The 20,737-nt window shown below is 39.4% G+C and overlaps 1 protein-coding gene across 1 annotated transcript; it reads right to left on the reverse strand.

Moving 5' to 3' along the window:
- Positions 1–1,855: 1,855 nt before the first annotated feature.
- On the reverse strand, positions 1,856–20,688 carry LOC141197773 (aquaporin-5-like). Its single transcript, XM_073662864.1, has 5 exons — positions 20,199–20,688; positions 15,090–15,254; positions 13,500–13,580; positions 12,458–12,643; positions 1,856–2,026 (listed from the first exon to the last, which is right to left on the reverse strand). Exons 1-5 carry the CDS (start codon positions 20,559–20,561, stop codon positions 1,871–1,873), a joined length of 951 nt encoding a protein of 316 aa, XP_073518965.1. The 5' UTR covers positions 20,562–20,688; the 3' UTR covers positions 1,856–1,870.
- Positions 20,689–20,737: the final 49 nt, after the last annotated feature.

Here is a 20,737-nt window from a genome sequence, read left to right on the forward strand (position 1 = left end):
CTGAGCACAGTCTGATTTACATATGACGCACCTACTGGGCCTGTGCTGTGCAGGGGATACCCGGAGCCGGATCGCTGGGGGTTGTAGTCCTCCGTGGCTGTGACCCGGTCCGTGCCCAGGGCGGTCAAACCAGTGGCAGTATTAGTAATGTGACAAATGTCCGACTACGCCACTCGTGGATTGCGGTCAGTGGGGACCGCCGCCGCGCTGCAGACCGCTGAGGCTGATGTTGTATGCGCAGCCAAGTATGGGATAACTCCCCACGGGAGAAGTATTGCCTCAGGGCAGCTAGTGTGGATGATGGGAGTGATGGTGTGAGCGTCCCAGTAGTGATGGTGCTGGTGCGGCGATGAAACACAGAGACGTGTGGTGCAGTTCAGGGTCTTTACTGATGGAATAACGCAGACCCTCCCGGGAGTACTGGTTAGCAGTAGGGGCCTGGTAAGTCTGTAAGCAAGTAGGATCTCCCCTAGCCAGGTGGAGTTGTAGGCCTCCCCTACTATCTGCACTCTTTCCTGGCTACCTTGCTCTATGCGGGTAGAAGTAGCCCACGTCCCTGAGTATACCGTGTGGTGCTCACCCGTATGGCCAGTGACTTGGGGCCTTCCGTTAGCCTCCGCTTCACGATGGCGGTGCTGGTCCCTTGCTTGTGACCGTGCCTCCGGGCTTCTATGGCCAGAGGACATGGAATCCCCTGCCGGTTGGATTCTGCTGCTGGACCTGGATGTCCCCACAGCCTCGGACTCCGTGTCCGGGTTTAGTGTCTTCAGCCAAGGCGAGCTTTCTAGCTTCCAGCCTCTGGCACTCGCTCCTGCTCCTACAGAGCTCCTAGTTCTTGCTTTACCTCTCCAGGCTCTGACTCTCAGACTCTGTCTCACCTAATCCCGCCCCAGACCCAGTTTATAAGGGCAGATTCCTCCCCTCCCAGGTCTGGGCGGGCAGTGTTGCATGCTTAGGGCTCCTGACCAGAGAAACCTCCCACTTGCTCTCAGACATAATATTTCTATTACTGTGGCAACCAGACCCCTGGGGTGCCACACATAGATACAGACAATGGAGAAGATGGAGAAATTAAGTTCTCCATCTTCGTACCTGTCCTGCAATTCTCTCATGCGAGATAACCGGATCACATTAAACTGATACTCTGACAGAGTTTGAGCTGAGTGTCATTAGTGTAATTGAGCAGATTCTCTTTCATGAGAAAATCAATGCTCCTGCAACCCCGGCCTAAGTTTCCAAATGTCTGTTCCTACAAAGTTGAGAATGGATTTTTCATATTAGAAAATACCACTTTATATTCACTGTGAGAATTATAACTTTTCTCTCTTGGTTCAAGGTAAGAGACTATATATCATAACATTTTTGCACAACAGGTTTTGGAAATACATGTTGGAACAATTCTGACCCTAATTTGATACTGTTAATAACATTAACTGCAGAGTGTGAAACGGCAGTTCTGATCCTATGCATTTATTATGTATAATGAAGAACAGGGTGTGAACCCTACAACACACAATTATATTGCCGACTGCTCCAAGGGCTCCATAGGAAGGATCTCGCTTTCATCCGCCCATTTATATTTGAAATAGAAAGATTATAGGTGACAGTTTAGATATTTCACTCATATTATAAAATCATAGGCAGTATATCCAGTTTTAGCCCTTTAAATGTATGTGGGAGACTTCTTAGTTCTTTTTATTGTGTGCACTATTTTAATGATTTATTTTTTTATTTTTAATATTTTTTAGTCATCTCATAAAGTAATGGAAAAAAGATGTAAACCTGGATAAATACAGTTTTACAAAATGTTTTATAAACCCGATAAGTACATTGGATGCATTTACAGTTTGCAGACTGTGACAGGTGTAACTCAAGATGAAGAAAGTGAACATGCCATATAGCATTTTCTGCTTGCACTGTATAGAATTTTAAGTGAATCAGGAAGAGTAGTATTCCAGATGTGCGTCTTCTCAGCTACAGTACGATGTTCGACTTCTGGTTTGAAGATGCATAACACTCTGCTGCCCTAGACAGATGGATGTTCAACAATCGATTATAGGCGTGAAAGTTGCAGAAAAGTCTGAAATATACACACCAAGTATAAGACAAATATACTAATCCTTTAATTATAAATCCTGAATTAGAATCTAATAGTGGATGAATAATAGTCATTGCTCAACAGGGTTCATTTCAACTTGGATTTGTATTTTTCCATACAATGCCTTTCCTAATATTACTGACACTTCTCTGATTCATTCACCAACTATAAATTACAATACATACTGAGAATATTCAGATCAAGCAGGGAGAAAATGATCTCTGGTGAAACCATTACTAATGACATTACTATGATCACTACTAGTACCTTTACTACTACCAACATTCATAACTACCTCTGTTACGATTACTAATACTGCCATTGCTACAATCATTATTAGGGTACGTACACATGTTAAATATTTGGTGCCGAAAATTCTGCACCATTTCTGCATCTCTTGGCAGGAAGAACGCAACGACAAAAATGTGCATTTTCTATTTGCGTTTTTAGTGCAGATTTTTTCCCCGTTCACCCGTATGGGTGAAATCATCAGCAAAAACGCTGAAAGAATTGACATGCTGCGGATTTAAATCTGCGCCAAATCTGAAGTCACAAATAAGCAGCGTGTGCATGAGACTTCATGAATCTCAATCACTTTGCTGGCATCAGGAAATCCTGAAAAAAATGCAGCAAAAGCGCAACATGTGCACACAGCCTTACTACCATTACTACTATCTTTACTGATACCAATGCTGCTAGGACTAGAGCAACCATTATTACATTTATTATTGCTCCTACTACGCATAAAACTACCAATATTATTACCACTATACTTCCGTTACAATCACTATTACTACCATATACTACAACTACTGGTATTATTAATACTACCACTAAAATAACAGATTAGTCCTTCCTTACATCTGCTCCTGGTTCAACATATACTAAGATGTATAGCATGAGATTACCACTTTTTTTAAATAAAAAAACTAAAGCATTTTTAAGATATTCTATCATGACCTGACTATGCTACATGCATAAATGCAATGGTTGTGATGAGAATTGCAGTAAATGAAGGATTTTGGTAGCATGTCACAATATTGTTGTTTTGTGAGAAATTAGAGTCCTTAAAGGGAATCTGTCAGCAGGTTTTTGCTATCTCATCTGAGAGCAGCATAATGTAGTAAAAAGAGACCCTGATTCCAGCGATGTATCACTTAGTTTTCTGGGTGAAGCAGTTGTGACACAGAGTTCTTAGATGTATCATGCAGCAGAGCTGACAAAGCTAACTCCTCCCACACCAGGCTCTGTATATACAATGTTTATTGACAGTGAGCTGCTTATCACAAGAGGGGGCGTGGTCAGACTACTTGGCAGGTGGCAGCTAGTCCCAGCCAAGATAATGTCCTAGTGATAAAACCATCATTGTAAGTAAGCAATAGCACACAGCCTGATAAGTGACACATCACTGAATTCAGTGTTTCAGCCTCTATCTCCTGATATTTTCATAGCAAAAACCTGCTGACAGATTCCCTTTAACCAAATTATTAACCCATTTTTATTCTACTATAATCACTATTAGTTACTTCTGCAATCTCTGCTGTATTAATACTGTACATTTCTGCCACTGCTAACAAATTAGTGCCAGCCCATCACTGATATAACTACTACCGATACCACTACCAGCTGTAAAAATGAAAACAGATAAAGTAATACAATATTTTATTCAAATATAAAAAAATATATAAAAACTAGAAGTTTGTGGTTCATATTATAATAGTTCTGGCATAATAATGTGCATTGGGGGCCAATATGGATTCTGACACACTAGCGCTGGCTTATTTACTGTCCATTAAAGGTTTCTTACTATTATCCAGCTGCTACATATGCCAATAGGCTTTGCACTAATCCTTCTGGCACAGGTATCTCCACAACAGATGTTTAGCAATGTATATCCTTCTTTAACGCATGCAGCAACTCTCATTATAAAATTAGGGATGTGATTTATATCTTTACACTCATAAATAAAACATCCATCTGCTTCTAAGAAATGATATTTGCTTATGTACGACTGCCAGGCTAGAAATTTCTTGCATTGGCTGTAAAGGAATCAAAGCAGGAGGTTGTGCAGGTCACTAGTGGGTTGGGTGCTATTGATAAAGTGTATATTTTCTTGTTTTTTTTATCAATTTTAATAAATTAATATTTTGTGCATTGGATTTAAAATAATAAAGTTCTTGTAGAAGCCTCATTAACTTTTAGAGAATGAATTAAACCAAACATGGACAGACCTATAGACACAACTATACAATTGAGGTAATGTGTAGAAGTATCTCAGACCCATCAATAGACTGCCTTCAATTTACATATTTATACATAAATAATGACCAAAATATATATTCATGTATGGTCAAAATTAAAATCTTAAACACATTTTTCATAAGTAAAATAATCAGTGATTAGAAATAAAGGGTCTTCGATTTTTATAGAAACATCACCACTTTGGTTTATAGGCATGTGGATGGTATTCTACCAAAAACTGTTCTAGTGAATAAGGTTGACCTGCTTCTGTAATGAGACTTTTTTTTTAATTATGGACAATCCCTTTAAATATTCAAATTTGAGCTATTGTCCTCATTTTAAAATATTACATTTTATTTTACAATAGGGTATAAAGCTCCAAGGGGGCTTCTTGCTGAGAAACCCATTTATCATTAGTTATGACTTTAACTGGGCACATCTTGACTATGGATAAGTAACTAAGTATTCCCAGCTTGACTATATATGTAAATGCCTTGAGGCATTATCACTGAAAGTCATGTCTTAATGATATACAAATCTCAGTATCAGACTATAGGCTTTAAACAATCAGATTTTTCTCCCTAACATTGGGACTACACCGAATATAAAATATCTTGGGTGATAGTTTATTTTTTTAGAATTAAAAAGTGCACAAAGTATGGTAAACCAATAAAAAGTTTAATATCGTACATTGTTTAACCTCACAGTCAACATAAATGCAGTTATAACAGTGAAAATATGGTGTGATATGAGGGAGATGATACTTCAAAAGGAAAAGGGAATCTGTCAGCAAGTTTTTGCTATCTCACCTAAGAGCAGCCTAATGTAGGAAAAGAGACCCTGAATTCAACGATGTATCACTTAGATTATTGGATACAGTGGTTCTGACAAAGAGTTCTTAGATGTAGAATGCAGCAGAGCTGAGAAAGCTAACCCCTCCCACACCAGGCTCTGTATATACAATGTCTATAGAAAGTGAGCTGCTTATCACAGAAGAAGGCGTGTATAACTTGGGTTCACAAGCTGCTGTGTCCAGAAATGATAAGCTCCTGATGCTACAGCAATCATTGCAATTAAAATCAACAATGACCTTGATAAGAGAGGCATTGCTGAAATTTGTGTCTTAACCCCTACAGCATGCTGTCTCCAGATTACATAACAAAAACCTGCTGACAGATTCCCTTTAAAGAGTAAACGTCATTTTAATGTTTTTTTTTATAGATCAAAGTGCATGTGAAAATAAGAAACTTTGTAATATATCTTTAAAAAAAACAAACAAAAAAATCTTCTTGGACTGATCTTTTATTCTCAAAATTCTCAATTCACAGGTAAAATCTGTCTCCCGTAAGCACGGGGAATAACAGTTACGGTAATTCTCATAAAGTCCTATGGAAAACTAACTGGCATGTCAAGTGAATTTGCAGCAGAATATCTGTGTCTGTCAAGATCTCCATAGAGTTTTAAAAACACCAACAGTCATCTCCTATATTACCCAAGAATTGAGAGTGAAAAATAAGTCCAGGAGAAGAAAGAAGCAGATTTCTCCGATAAGATATATTACAAAGTTTCTTATTTTCACGTGCACTATTGATTTATTCAATAAAAATTAAAATGACGGTTACTCATTAATGTATCTCCGTGGTGAGCTGAAATCTCTACAAATAAAAAATCTAACTGAACACTGAATACCAGATACAGTATATTGAGTTCCTGACATTTTTGTGCTATCATGAAGACGGACCATGCATCATCTTATATCCCGAAGTCTTTCATTCTTAAAATCATCTACCGGGGCACACGTATTGAGCAGAAACTTTTATAATCATTAACAACAAATCATATCCACATAAATCATTAATATCCTTTTAGTTCTGTTTAACACTGTATGCAAATTGCCAAGCTTATTTAACACGTACAGGGCAATATTCCTCAGTGTTACCTGTATTCATTGTACACCAGAGCTTACAATTGGTGATGAGCGAGCGTGCTCATTTAACCCTTTAACCGAGCATGCTCGGGTGCTTATCGAGTATCTTCGGCGTGCTCGTATATTATGTTCTAGTCCCTGCCGCTGCATGATTTACAGCTGTAAGACAGCCTCAACACATGTGAGTATTCCCTAACAAATAGGCAATCCCTGCATGTGTTGAGGCTAACAGATGTAAATCATGCAGACACAGGGACTCGAACATAATATATGAGAGCGCCAAAGATACTCAGTAAGCACCCGAGCATGCTCGGTTAAAGGGCTAAACAAGCACGCTCACTCATCACTACTTACAATCTATTTCTTGATGTTTAGACCCTGCTTGAAATCATACGGATCTGGAAATGGGATTTTAACCAGGCATCATGTATACTTAAATTAATGTGTGCAACCACTAAGCTATTATAACTATAGTCATAATTACTATATAGTAATAAAATAAATAGAATATTATTATAATATTATGATACTTAAAGTAAATATTTACCTTTTTAATACCAAGTTGCTTTTAAGAAAAAACAAAACTATGCCAGTAAATCTCCTGATATATTTTAATTCGTTGCAACTAAAGTTTAATTTTTCTAATACCGACTTCCAAGTCCTCTGCTCTGGCACAGAGGTAAGAGATAAATGTCTGGCCGCCTGCAGCTGCCACAAGGGAGAACTCTACTCTTTTAATTATTTTTGTTTTTTATTTTTCCATTGATATAGCTGAATGAGGGCCTTTTTTGTGGGCCAAGTTATCATTTTGAATGACACCATTCATTTTATTATAGCATATACTGGAAAACGGGAAAAAAATTGAAAGTCGGGAAAAATTGAGAAAACAATGCACCTGTCCGAGGAAAAAAATGCTGCATGCCCGACTTTGATCTGATTTTCGGATCGCACTCGGCCATGCAAGTAAATAAATCCGTGGAAACCATGGGACTGCACTCGGATGACATCTGAGTGAGATCCAATTTTCACGGACTGAAAAAATGGAGAAGATAGAGAGATGTTTTTCTCCATCTTGTCCTCATCTGATAGAATCGGATCACACTCTGATCAGAGATTGGTTGGATCCGATTTGTATGAGAGAATACACGGTCGTCTGCACTGGTCCTAAAGATGAAAAAAAAAATCTGAATAAAAATTGCCATTTTTTAAGACTCATAACTTTATTTTCTCCTTCAATGGAGCAGATTGGGGCTTATTTTTCTGTGTGCTGAGCTGACATTTTTAATGATACTAGTACACACGACATATTGAAATTTGCTATTCCATTTTTTGGTGGGAGCAGCAATAACTGAAAAATCACAAATTTGTCATTTTGAATTTTATAATCTTTTCGGAGTTCACTGTGTCTTTTAAATAAATTTCTATTTTGATAGATCAGAGTTTTTTAGACACAGGAATACCATATATGTTTTGTTTTTTTTCATTTCTTTATTTTAAATGTTCGCTCACACAGTCGTATATTCTCTCATGCAAGAGAATTGGGCCGATTACGCTAATGACACTCGGCTCCATCTCTGTCAGAGTCTGATCAGTGTCAGCATAGTGTGATCCGAGAGAATCTCAGCACAGGTGAGGAGAAGATGGAGAACTTTATTTTCTCCATCTTCTCCAATGACTCTGTGTGAGTACGTAGGACTGCACTCGGATGACATAGGATATCACTCGGCCGTGTTGTACTGCAGTGTGAGCGAGCCCTAAAACTAGGGAAAGGAGGTGGTGATTTAAATTTTTGCATTTTTTTAAAACATAAGTATCTATTACTTTATTTTTCGGTCAGCATACGGAATTTGAACTTGCGATTGATTGCTTATACTATATATTGCAGTAACACAAAATTGCAGTATATGGTATAAATTGTGCTCTCCTTTGAAGCTTCAGAGGAGACCCGTCATGATGGTGACAAGGGCTTTCAGAAGGTAACCCATTGGTACATAATGATCACATCGCTGGGGGCCAGTGGGAGCTGGTGAGCAAATGCACCGGCGATCTCGCTATTTAAATGCTGCTGTCAGTGATTGACAAAGACATTTAAATAGTTAAAAAGTAACAATCCAGGCGAGCTCCGATCGCTGCTGTTACAAACAGATGCTGGTTGTATATTACAGCCAACATCTGCCCTTTCAGGATCAGACTCAGCTTCTGAGTCCGTTTCATACATGCAGACCCTGACTGTGATGTAGAGTTAAAGTGGTTTTCCCATCTCCAAGATCCTTTCCCAATATTTATCAGGTGTAATAATAATAGTATTAGCAAATAACTCCAATTAGAAATATAGTATAGTATTTCTGATTCGCTATTTGTCTTTCCTCATGTGCAGGCATTGCAGGACCTTAGGTATCCAAGGTTGTGACCACTAGCAACTAGCTAACTAACTGTCACAATATCAATGGTCGTAACCATGGATACCTAAGGTCCTGCAATGCCTGTACATGAGGAAAGAGACATAGTGAATCAGAAAAACTATACTACATTTTTAATTGGAGGTATTTGCTATTATTATTATTATTACATCTTCTACATATTGGTATAGGATTTTGGAGATAGGAATACCCCTTTAAGTCAGGTGCACAAAGGGGTTAATATTGAGTAAAAACATAGCATACAGTAAGCTCCCTTTAGGGCTAGTTGCAGGTGGCCAGAAAGATTTACTTTATCAATATGGACAAAAGTATTGGGATACTTACACTTTACACCTACAGGAGCTTTTATGACATCCCACCTTAAATTCATAGACCTTAATATGGAGCTGGTTCCACTCTTTTGGGAAGGCTTTCTACAAGATTTTGGAGATTGTCTGTGGGAATTTTTGCCCATTCATCCAGAAGAGCATTTGTGATATCAGACACCTATGTTGGACTAAAGGTCCTGGCTCGCAATCGCTATTCTAGTTCATCCCATAGATATTCAATGGGGTTGAGGTCAGGGTTCTGTGAGGGCCGTTCATGTTCTTCCACACCAAACTCCCCCAACCGTGTCTTTATGGACATTGCTTTGTGCACTGCGGCACATTCATGCTGGAACAGAAAGGGGTCTTTTCCAAACTGATCCAGCAAAGTTGGAGGCATAGAATTGTGCAAAATGTCTTGTATGCTGAAACATTAAAATTTTCCATCACTGGAACAAAGAGGCCTAGGCCAACCTCTGAAAAACCACTCTGGCACAATGCAGTCAGGCAGGTAACATTCTCCTGGCATTCGTAAAACCCAGACTCATCAGATAGAAGTGTGATTCGGCAGTAAATGTAACACGTTTCCACTTCTCCAGAGTCCAGTGGCAATGGCCTTATACCACTCCATCCAATGCTCTAAATCATGCTTGGTGATGTAAGGCTGCATACCACTGCTCAGCTATGGAAACCTATGCCATGGAGCTCCTAGTGTACAGTTCTTGTGATGAAGTTCATACCAGAGTAGGTTTGTATCTTTGCAGTTATTGAGTCAGCAAACAGTTGATGACTTTTGCCCACTATGTGCCTGAGCGCTCGGCTCCTCGACTCTGTAACTTTACGTGTTCAGCCACTTTGCAACCAATGTACTGTGTGTAGCGCCGGCGTCCCTGCCCTCTGCTAGGCAGGGACGCTGTTCCCCTCACCTCTCTGCTCCGTGCCCGGCGTCCTCCTCCCGCTCTGCTGGCAGCGCGCGCTCCTTCCCGGCCACTGTGCTTAGGGCGCGCGCGCGCGCTCTCTCCCTCCCTCTTAAAGGGGCCGCGCGCGCCGTCCTAAGGAGTCCCCGGCCAATGGCCGGAGGACTTCACCATATATAAGGCACCTCCTCCAAAATGGAGGTGCCCGAGCAATGTTGTTGCACTGTTCACTACTCTGCTTCAGCCCTCAGGTCCCGTTGCCAGTTACCTGCCAGATACCTGCCAGATTCCTGCCAGCTTGCTGTCTTATTCCTGCCTGATATTCTGCTACCTGCCTGCTAGCCTGAGGTCCGACGGTCTGCCTTACTACTCCTGTCAATCTGTCTAAGGACCAGCTTGCCCGCTCACCTGGGAGCGCACATCAACTACCTGCCTGCTTGCCTGAGGTCCGACGGTCTGCCTTCCAACTCTTGTCAGTCTGTCTATGGACCAGCTTGCCCGCAAACCTGGGAGCGCACATCTGCTACCTGCCTGCTAGCCTACCTGGAGGCTCTGCCGTCACGTGCTGTGACCACCTGCCTGTCCAGTGACTCCTGCCCGCTCACCTGGGAGCGCTCATCTGCTGCCTGTCTGCTAGCCTACCTGGAGGCTCTGCCGTCACGTGCTGTGACCACCCGCCTGTCCAGAGACTTCTGCCCGCTCACCTGGGAGCGCTCATCTGCCGCCTGTCTGTTGGTCTTCCTGGAGGCTCCGTCGTCACATGCTGTGACCACCCGTTTATCCAGAGACTCTCGCCTGCTCACCTGGGAGCTCACGTCTACCATCAGCCGCCACAGGTCGTACCAACCCTTTACCCAGAGACTGCCCCGGTCACTTGCCGTGACCATCTGCCCGTTCACCCAGAGACTGCCCCGGTCACTTGCCGTGACCATCTGCCCGTTCACCCAGAGACTGCCCCGGTCACTTGCCGTGACCATCTGCCCGTTCATCCAGAGACTGCCCCGGTCACTTGCCGTGACCTCCTGCCCGTTCTTCTAGAGACTGTCCCGGTCACCTGCTGTGACTGCCTGCCTGGTCGCCACCCGCTCCCTTACAAGGACCGCCCCCTTGTATAGTAGCTCAGAGGTTCCGCCTCCCAGACCCGTTACACTGTGGTTCCTAAACGGTTCCAGTTTTCATTAATAAAACTCATAGGTGATGGTGAAATATTTAGGAGGGAAGAAATGTCATGAACTGACTTGTTACACTGGTGATGTCCTATTACAGGACCGCGCTGGTATCACTGAGCTCATTAGAATGAACCATTCTGTCACAATTGTTAGTAATGACAGACGGCACAGTGAGGGGCTAACAATTACACAACTATGGCAATGGCACTGAATCAAAGACCTGAACTCAACCATTAAGACGTGCGTCCCCACAATTTTGTCCATATAGTTTATATCTGTACAATATGTTTGGAGATCTGTTTTAGAAAAAGTGAGTGCAGGCCACTATAAAGATATATTAACAAATTTATAAAAGCAGAATTGCGGACATATTAGATAAAAAAAAAACAATAATAAGATATTAATATATATATATATATATATATATATATATATATATATATATATATATATATATATATATAGATATAGATATATTGTTCTGAACCACATTAAAGAAATTTTAGATTTCTAAAAATTCATACCATTATTCATATCTATACCCATATGTTAATTTCTAGGTATGTGGTAATGGGGATCTGTTGGGGAAGACACCCTAAGTGCTGGAATCCATGAGGTGTCCAACAAGCCATTCTGCCTTGACCAGCATGCATAGAGGGCTTGAGGAAGATAATGTTAATGTTTACCCCAAGTTATACAAAAAGTAGCTAAAAAAATGCTAAAAAAACATCTCTGGTGTATGTGAAAAAAAACAAGTTTTGCAGATGTCCATCTATTTCAGGAACCCATAGGCCTTATAGTTTATGATGCCACCGTTATGTCAGATGGAGCTATCCACCATGTAAAAAATAAAGTGTGATGGCATCACACATGTAATATCATTAGGTTGTGGGCCGGGATACAGTTTTATGCAGTGGTTCTACTTCAAGCTTAGCAGCTAACACCTCTGTTATTAAGAGATGCAAGATTATACTCAATGCTTCTTCATTGTCACCACAAGCTTCTGGTACCATTATGTAAGTGTCAGAAGTTCTGATTTGGCTTATACCATTATGGCAGCCATGCTTACTGTCGTTTACATGCCTACATTTGATCTGTATCATTTTGAATCAACCTGGTAAAATCTGGATAACACTTACTGATATTAAAACTACATCTAATCAATAAATAAAGCTTTGTTTTTCAGAAATGACAAAATCTTTGATAAAAGTACCAAACTTCTTTGTTTTGGCGTAGCAGAACCACAGAAGAAGCTTTGGAATTCCAAATATCAAGAGCCTTTTGATCGGCACCTTAGTGCCGGCTTTGATATTTATAGACAATGTCCAATGGCTATTCTAAGTTCATCCATTCTGGTTACATAGAGAACCGCTTATTTACACGGTCAGGACATTCCAGAGAGCGTCTCTTGTGCTGTTCAGGCTCCTCGTTCCAGTCATCTGTTGGATCATAAGTCCCCAAAAGTATGGCTAGCTTCTCCCTGGCGGGTCTTATGTTTGGGTAAAGTACATAATTGTACACTAAAGAGGCTATGATACCTCCTGCTAATGGCCCAACCCAGAAGACCTACAATATAAAGTAGACAAAGTCAAGCAAATAAAATTGTATGTATGAGATATGACAAATGACATAACAGATGATCTATCTATCTATCTATCTATCTATCTATCTATCTATCTATATCTATCTATATTAAAGCACTACTCCAGTGTTTTTCTTATTTCTGCCCTGGAGTGGTGCTACTAATGTAAGGTCCCTGATTATGCTCACCAGCCGCCGTCTTCTGCTCTTTCCAGCCTTGTTCTGGTCCCATGCCGCCATCTTGTGACCGCAACTTTTGACTGACCTTAAATCAGAGGTAACGGTCACAAGCTCCCACTGTAAGTCTATGAGATCCTTGTTCTGGCCTTTTTCTGCCTCTCATAGACTTACAATGAGTGGTGACTTCCGGATCACCCAGCAAACACTGGTAAGCAGATCACAATCTGCTGAAGTCCCACCGAATCTGTGCCGATAACACAAGAAGACGGTGACTGCTAAGTATGAGATTAAGTACAGGTAACTTAGATTAGTTCCACCGCTCCAGAGGTGAAATAAAAAATGCTGGAGTGGTGCTTTAAAAAGGGTTCCAGGTAGAACTGAAACAATGGAAATGGGTCAACAAAGGATATATTTTTACTTTGTGAGTTTGGATTGCTGGCAGTTTTTCTGGACTATATCTAAATTTAGCTTACTGATTCAGCTTGAAAATGGTTCTAGCTGGAAGTAAAATGTTACACAACTATAGATATGGGTCAATAAAGGATCTATGTTTTTTCACGTGAAACATGGAGTGGCTTCTGACTATCTATACATCTATCTAATGGTATCTATCTTTCTAGGAGTAAGAATATGTTATTTAAAGATTTTTAAATATGCTTACCCATTGATTGCGAAAGTTTCTCACAATGACTGCTGGAGCAAAGGAGCGGGCAGGATTCATTGAGCAACCCGTGAAGTATATCTAAAGGTTTCAAGATAGTATTGCAATTAAACAGCAGAAAGTGGCAAGTTATCTCATTGTTTTATGTGCATGCTAGTTACCGGTATTTATTTTTATTTTTTTTAAATTCTGATCATGATGAGACCTGGAAAGGAAAGCAGATGCCCCACTGATGGCAGCTTCAGCTATCTTAGGAGCATCTTTTCTTTACTTCTAGTAGCTCTACTGGACTGTAACCAGAGTTGACTATTTGAGTAAAATATTACCAATACCATCTTAATTTTAGCAAAAAAGCCTGAACTGTCAACAGGGGAAGCACACTGTAACACAACGATCTACTGGAGTGGCCAAAATTGCAGCCAGGACAATCTGGGAGAATGGACCAAAATTAATTTCAGGCTGTTCTATTAATTATTAAACACAATATGTCAAGAAGGTAACCTTCGGGTTAATAGACAACAACACTACCCGAGATGCTCAGTCTCAGGATAAGAAGGCACATATGTTATAGATTAAATAAAATATACAATTTTTATTATGGAAATAGAATGATATAATGAATTTAAAACATAAGCAGGGACTTCCAATTTGTAGCAAACTGATATCATACAGATCTTAGCACTAATATATAAGCACTGAGATGACTAAAACAGTGTCTGTTCTTTTAATTATGTGTAACAATGGTAGGTTTCTAATATAGGGTGTATCCTGTTATATAAAAGTAATAAAAATCTATACAGTGTGCCTAGGCAGGTACGTTTATGTGCCTCTATGCTCCTGTACTGTAAAACTGGCTTGGCTAACAATATTCTTCTTAGATTTTCTGTTCCTTCCACTATCTAATACTCAGTTAATGTATTAAACTTAACATCTATTCTCCTTTTAAGGGGAACCAAAACTTTGAAAATGCAGCTCAATCTGCAAGCTGCATGTTACAGAGCTGGAGAAGCTGAAAAAATGGATATAACAAATAATTTCTTGTAAAATAAATAAATTATTAGTTATATATGTTTGTAATTTCATTTATTATAGTTTATTGCTTTCAACCTCGGCACATACTGGACTTAGGAGTCCAGTAGGCAGTCCTAATCAGTGATGGTCAGCCTTCCATGTATGAGTGCGTAGAGTTAGCTGTCAATCGCTGGACCTCCCACTGGACTTCTAAGCCCAGAATAAACACCGCTTTAAATGCATAAAATACTTGTTCTAAGAAATCTCTAAGAAATATGAATTGCATAGTGACAGGTTGCCTTTAAAATAAACTCCCTAAATTAAACTCCCAATAATAAGATTGACTGGAACTGACAAGGCTTAGCTCTCTAATACTGCAAATAATAAACCTTCTCATCAACTCTTCAAATTCATAGAACTGAGGGAATCCTTTAAGTATAATCAAATATTTTTATTACTAGAGTAATATTTCAATAGCAACTCATAAAGCATGCAAATAAGTACATAAATGACAACTGTATGGATGTCTAACAGCATAGTATGCTATGAGAATACTTATATAAATGCAATACTACTTACCCCAACAAGGTGACCCAATGCAACCGAAAGACCAATAGATATAGCTGGAGACCCTACAAGATCAGTTCGGCGACTGTCTGTACATGCAAAGATGCACAAAACCAGTTGAAAAGTAAGAATTATCTCAACGACAACACCAAGTCCTGCCGTTGTGTTGTTACTGAGCTGTAAGATTAAGACATTGTTAGTATATCCAGAGAAATAGTGTGTGTGACTATTAGACATAGAAGTACAGGGTGGGCCATTTATATGGATACACCTAAATGAAATGGGAATGGTTGGTGATATCAACTTCCTGATTGTGACACATTAGTATATGGGAGGGGGAAAACTTTTCCAGATGGGTGGTGACCATGGCGGCCATTTTGAAGTTGGCCATTTTGGATCAAACTTTATTTTTTTAATGGTAAGAGGGTCATGTGACACATCATACTTATTGAGAATTTCATAAGAAAAACAATGGTGTGCTTAGTTTTAACGTAACTTTATTCTTTCATGAGTTTTTTACAAGTTTATGACCACTTTTAAAATGTGTTTAAAGTACTGCCCATTGTGTTGGATTGTCAATGCAACCCTCTTCTCTCACTCATGACACACTGATAGCAACACCGCAGAAGAAATGCTAGCACAGGCTTCTAGTATTAATTGTTTCAGATGCTTCACATTTTGTATCTTCACAGCATAGACAATTGCCTTCAGATGACCCCAAAGATAAAAGTCTAAGGGGGTCAGATCGGGAGACCTTGGTGGCCATTCAACTGGCCCACGACGACCAATCAACTTTCCAGGAATCTGTTCATGTAGGAATGCTCGGACCTGACACCCATAATGTGGTGGTGCACCATCTTGTTGGAAAAACTCAGGGAACGTGCCATCTTCAGTGCATAAAGAGGGAAACACATCATCATGTAGCAATTTCAGATATCCAGTGACATTGAGGTTTCCATTGATGAAGAATGGCCCCACTATCTTTGTACACCATATACCACACCATTGTTAGAACCCTCCTGTTTGTTTTTTCCATCTTGTGTTTTGCGGACACGTGACCATCTGCCTTAATATTCCAGCTCCGCCTTTTTGGCTGTGCTGGACTTCAGTGTTTGACTGTTTCTCTAGCCAGGTGCTGCTGTGCCTTTCTCTGTCAGTCCGCTTGGTCCTTCTGGGACCTCTAGTACTTTTTTGTCTGTTTGTCTCTTTGTGTTCTGCAACAACTTCTCTGTTTAGGAGGTGTCCCATTTTTGTCCCAGTCCTTAGTTCTTTTAGGGACCCCTCCCCTTATGCTATAGGTCTTCATTCAGACTAGCGGAATAGGACTAAGGCGGGTCTGTTCGCTAGGAACAGGCAGCCCACTACATCATAGGGATTCAGCTTAGTTTTACTGTAGGGACAGTTTTCCCTTATCTTTCCTTAGTACATGTTGCAGATCATAACAACCATACCATCAAGATACGAGATGTGCAGCATCTGAAACAACGGATACTGGAAGCCTGTGCTAGCATTTCTTCTGCAGTGTTGCTATCAGTGTGTCAAGAGTGGGAGAAGAGGGTTGCATTGACAATCCAGCACAATGGGCAGCACTTTGAACACATTTTATAAGTGGTCATAAACTTGTAAAAAACTAATGAAAGAATAAAGTTACAGTACGTTAAAACCAAGCACACCATTGCTTTTCTTATCAAATTCTCGAGAAGTTTGATGTGTCACATGACCCTTTTCCCATTGAAAAAAATAAAGTTGGATCCAAAATGGCCGACTTCAAAATGGCCACCATGGTCACCGCCCATCTGGAAAAGTTTTCCCCCTCCCCTATACTAATGTGCCACAAACAGGAAGTTGATATCACCAACCATTCCCATTTAATTTAGGTGTATCCATATAATTGGCCCACCCTGTATATGGCACTAGGGACATAAGTCTCTGCTTATAGCATAATCAAGTTGTGTTGGTTATGCTTGTGATTTAATAACATGAATAATCTGTCATATAAGCAGGAAATAATTATCAAAAAACAGACATTTTGGGTAGCTGATGGTATCATACTACATGTTAATTAAAAAGAGAAAAATTAATATGGAATTCTTTCCGAAACGCGTTTGTTTATAGTGCACTCTCCCAGTGTTCATTCACATTTGTCTCTTGAAAGCTGTTTACTTTCATTTTTAATATGATTATTCATTAAAAGGATTTTTAAAGAAGTTTGGAACGCTGGATTTTTTCTCTTTTGGATTCCTCTCCTGAGGCATTGCTGGCTTACGTGCATAGAACTTCTAAAGTGGGTGAGCTGACTATTCGTTTACTTTTTCTACATGTTGATTAACTTTTAAGGAAAATGTCTAAAGATATGTTATGGAATACTATTCATAAAAACTTAGATATTGTTTTTAAATGCATTTCCAAAATGGACGTACGCTCTATGATTAGCCACTTGAGTTGGTGAAAATCAATTCGCAGGACCCAGTTCGGTAGCCACTTCAGTAATTTATACCCATCGAATGGGAGCCCAGAGAACCACCTCTAATATTCTACTTCCCGGCATCCACGGGTCCTGTCAATCAGTTCTCACCAAGTCTATTAATCACCCAAATTTCCTCCAGAAGTTGTCCTCTGCTGTTTCGGAATTCAACACTTTTAAGGTGGCTATTACCAAAAGCAAGGGATGAAGCTATAATTTATATTTTCCTTTTAAAAAATGATATGTCCAAGGTCTGGGATTTTAGTCCGAGTACAAATTGCTAAATAAATCTTTGGTCTCTACATTTTATTTTTTGTACATTATAATATTCAAATGTCCTTTCACACTGGTTAGACCTATTAAGAGTTTGCTTTTAGGATTATGATACTTACACAACTACTGGTATCCATCCATGAGTAGTGTAAAATATAAAATATCTGCAGAGTGGATTTTAAAGGGAGTTAAAAAATCTAAATATGGTCTTCATCTTAAATGGTATCTCTTTTTCCCACCCCATAATAAATAATTTTTATAAGAGAAATCATTAGGTCTACCATTGTCACTCACAACTACCCACTGTATGATCTGATACATGCCACCAGCCCTTCCGATCATTTTTTTAAATTTAGTAACAGTTTGGTAAAAGGGGTGGGAGATGGACTGGTAGGAAAACCAATATCTTTCATCCAGAGATTCTCTCTATAATGCTAAAGCATACCCAGATTTTTACAGATGTAGGACAGTATGGCATCAATGCAATTAAATAACTTATCTGGATTATGTATTAACCCCTTCATAACCTTGCAATTTTCCATTTTTGGGCTTTCGTTTTTTTCCTCCAAGAGCCATAACTTTTTTATTTTTCTGTCCATACAGCCAAGCTTATTTTTTGCAAGACTGTACTTTTCAATGAAACCATTGATTTTACTTTATAATTTAGTGGAAAATGGGGAAAAAAATCCAAAAATGTGCAATTCCACAACTATTTTGTTTTTTTCATTTACCATGTTCACTATATGGTAAAACTGACCTGGCAATATGATTCCCCAGGTCAGTACGAGTATGCAGATACCAAACATGTACAGGTTTTTTTTTATTATTTAAGTGGTAAAAAATTTCCAATATTTGAAAGAAAATTTTTCTTCTTGCTTATGTCGCCATTTTCCCAGACCCGTAATGTTTTCATTTTTCAGGATCTCGGGATGGGTGAGGGCTTATTTTTGTGCACTAAGCTGATGTTTTACTGATACCATGTTGTGGTAAATATGATATTTTTATTGTAGACTCTGTCATGACAACCCATCGGCGCCCCCTGATCACCCGACAGTGGCGCAGATGGGGGGGGGATTTGTGACACACTTCCGGCCGGTGTGTGTTAAACCCAGGTGTTAGTGGTTCACAGCGGAATGTAACAGGTTAACAGCCACCAGGCGGGTTCACTCGTTGCTGTTAAAGGCACTTTAACTGATTTAATCAGCCATGAAGAGCGGGGAGAGATGAAGGCTCAGTGTCGGAAACTGCATCAAAGTCAAGGTCACGATCTTTGACGTAAATATACGTCAAAGGTCATGAAGGGGTTAAGCCTGTACCGAAAACTTGTCATAATACAGTAGAAGAACACCGTGAATACTATCAATATACTATTTTATCATCATGCTCAGTAAAGAAATTGTATGAGATCTAGCAAATTGTAAGATAAATGTATGGATTGGGGGATACAATTACAATTACCAAGGGCTAGTGATGTAGACCATGTATGGTCAACCCTTAACATACTGCAATGTATGTACTTGTCAAAATATATATATATATATATATATATATATATATATATAGTCATATGTATATATCTCAGATTACTTGTGAGTCCACGTGGGTGCTATGTAAATCATACAGAAATGTAGCCAAGCTGCATGCATCTGTCAATACAGCGGATCTGTCATGACTCACTCGAATATCATGACGAGTTAGCTGTATGTTTTCTTTAGGATTGCATGTAATGTTACTACATTAATGTATCTTAACTCGGTGGATTATTAGCAATTTGATAGCAAATGATGGATATTCGTCGCATACACGGTAAACTTACAAGGTTTTTAGGTAGAGAAGATAAATAAAATAAGATCAGAAAAAACATCTAAACTTCAATTCTCTACTATAAAATGTGGTGGACTTAAACTTAAAGCACCACAACGCATTAATGCATTTTGATCTTGACTTGAGAAATATATATGTCATTAAACATTATCACTTTAGTAATAAGTAAATTATTTTTCCAAATAACTATCACAAACATGATGTTCCTCATAAAGGCTGAGCAAATAAAGCAGACCAAAAAAATTCCCATAAAAATCACAGAGATCACTGATAAAGTGTGAAATGGACAAGATTACGATAGGTCAGTGCATTTCTGTTTATTAGGAACTCTCTTATAATACAGTTAGTTCTATTATCAATTAAGTAATAGTGATGGATCCTTCTAGCGTTCCATTGTTTTTTGTAGACTTTGGTTATATTTTACATGCTTCTGCATTTTTTATTGTAGCCTTCCCTCATTTTGCACTTAACTATAAGTACACAACATTGTATATATTAGTGTACCCCATTGTATCCATCATCTGAGACAATTTGCGTATAGGAAATAATAAAATACTTACTGTGTTAATTGCCATGTTTCCTCGGATAGCTGGTGGGACCACGCCATATAGAATACCAGCACCAGCCAATGCTCCCAGAAGCTGGGCAATGATGTAAAAAACGCCTCTCCATATTGAAATCTGGGATCCAAGAACAAAGGCAAATGAGACTGCTGGATTTATATGAGCTCCACTAACATGTCCCACTGTCTGGACCATTGTACCTATCACCAAACCAAAGGCCAGCGAGATCTGTAGCACCGTTGGAAGAGCAGCTGGCCATCTCAGAGCAGAGCCCAGTCCAAAAAATACAAAGATCATTGTAGCTAGAAATTCAGCAAATACGGCTCTGTAAAAGGCCCATGAACAAAGTTCTCTCTTCATTATGAAGAAGTTTGAAGTATAGTTGAAACGTTGTAGGATTTGTTGTCCTTGCAGTTGTGTGAATGTAAAAGTAGGTTGTCAGCTTATATATTTGTGCAGGTGACAAGTTGACTAAGAGGTGGAGAAGACTACTGGTTCCACCCCTGGTTATACATGTTAAATAACAGTTTAGCCTG

Source organism: Phyllobates terribilis, unplaced genomic scaffold (genome assembly GCF_046119375.1).
Source record: "Phyllobates terribilis strain yellow unplaced genomic scaffold, ASM4611937v1 Scaffold_2__4_contigs__length_985480577, whole genome shotgun sequence".
Classification (NCBI taxonomy): Eukaryota; Metazoa; Chordata; class Amphibia; order Anura; family Dendrobatidae; genus Phyllobates; species Phyllobates terribilis.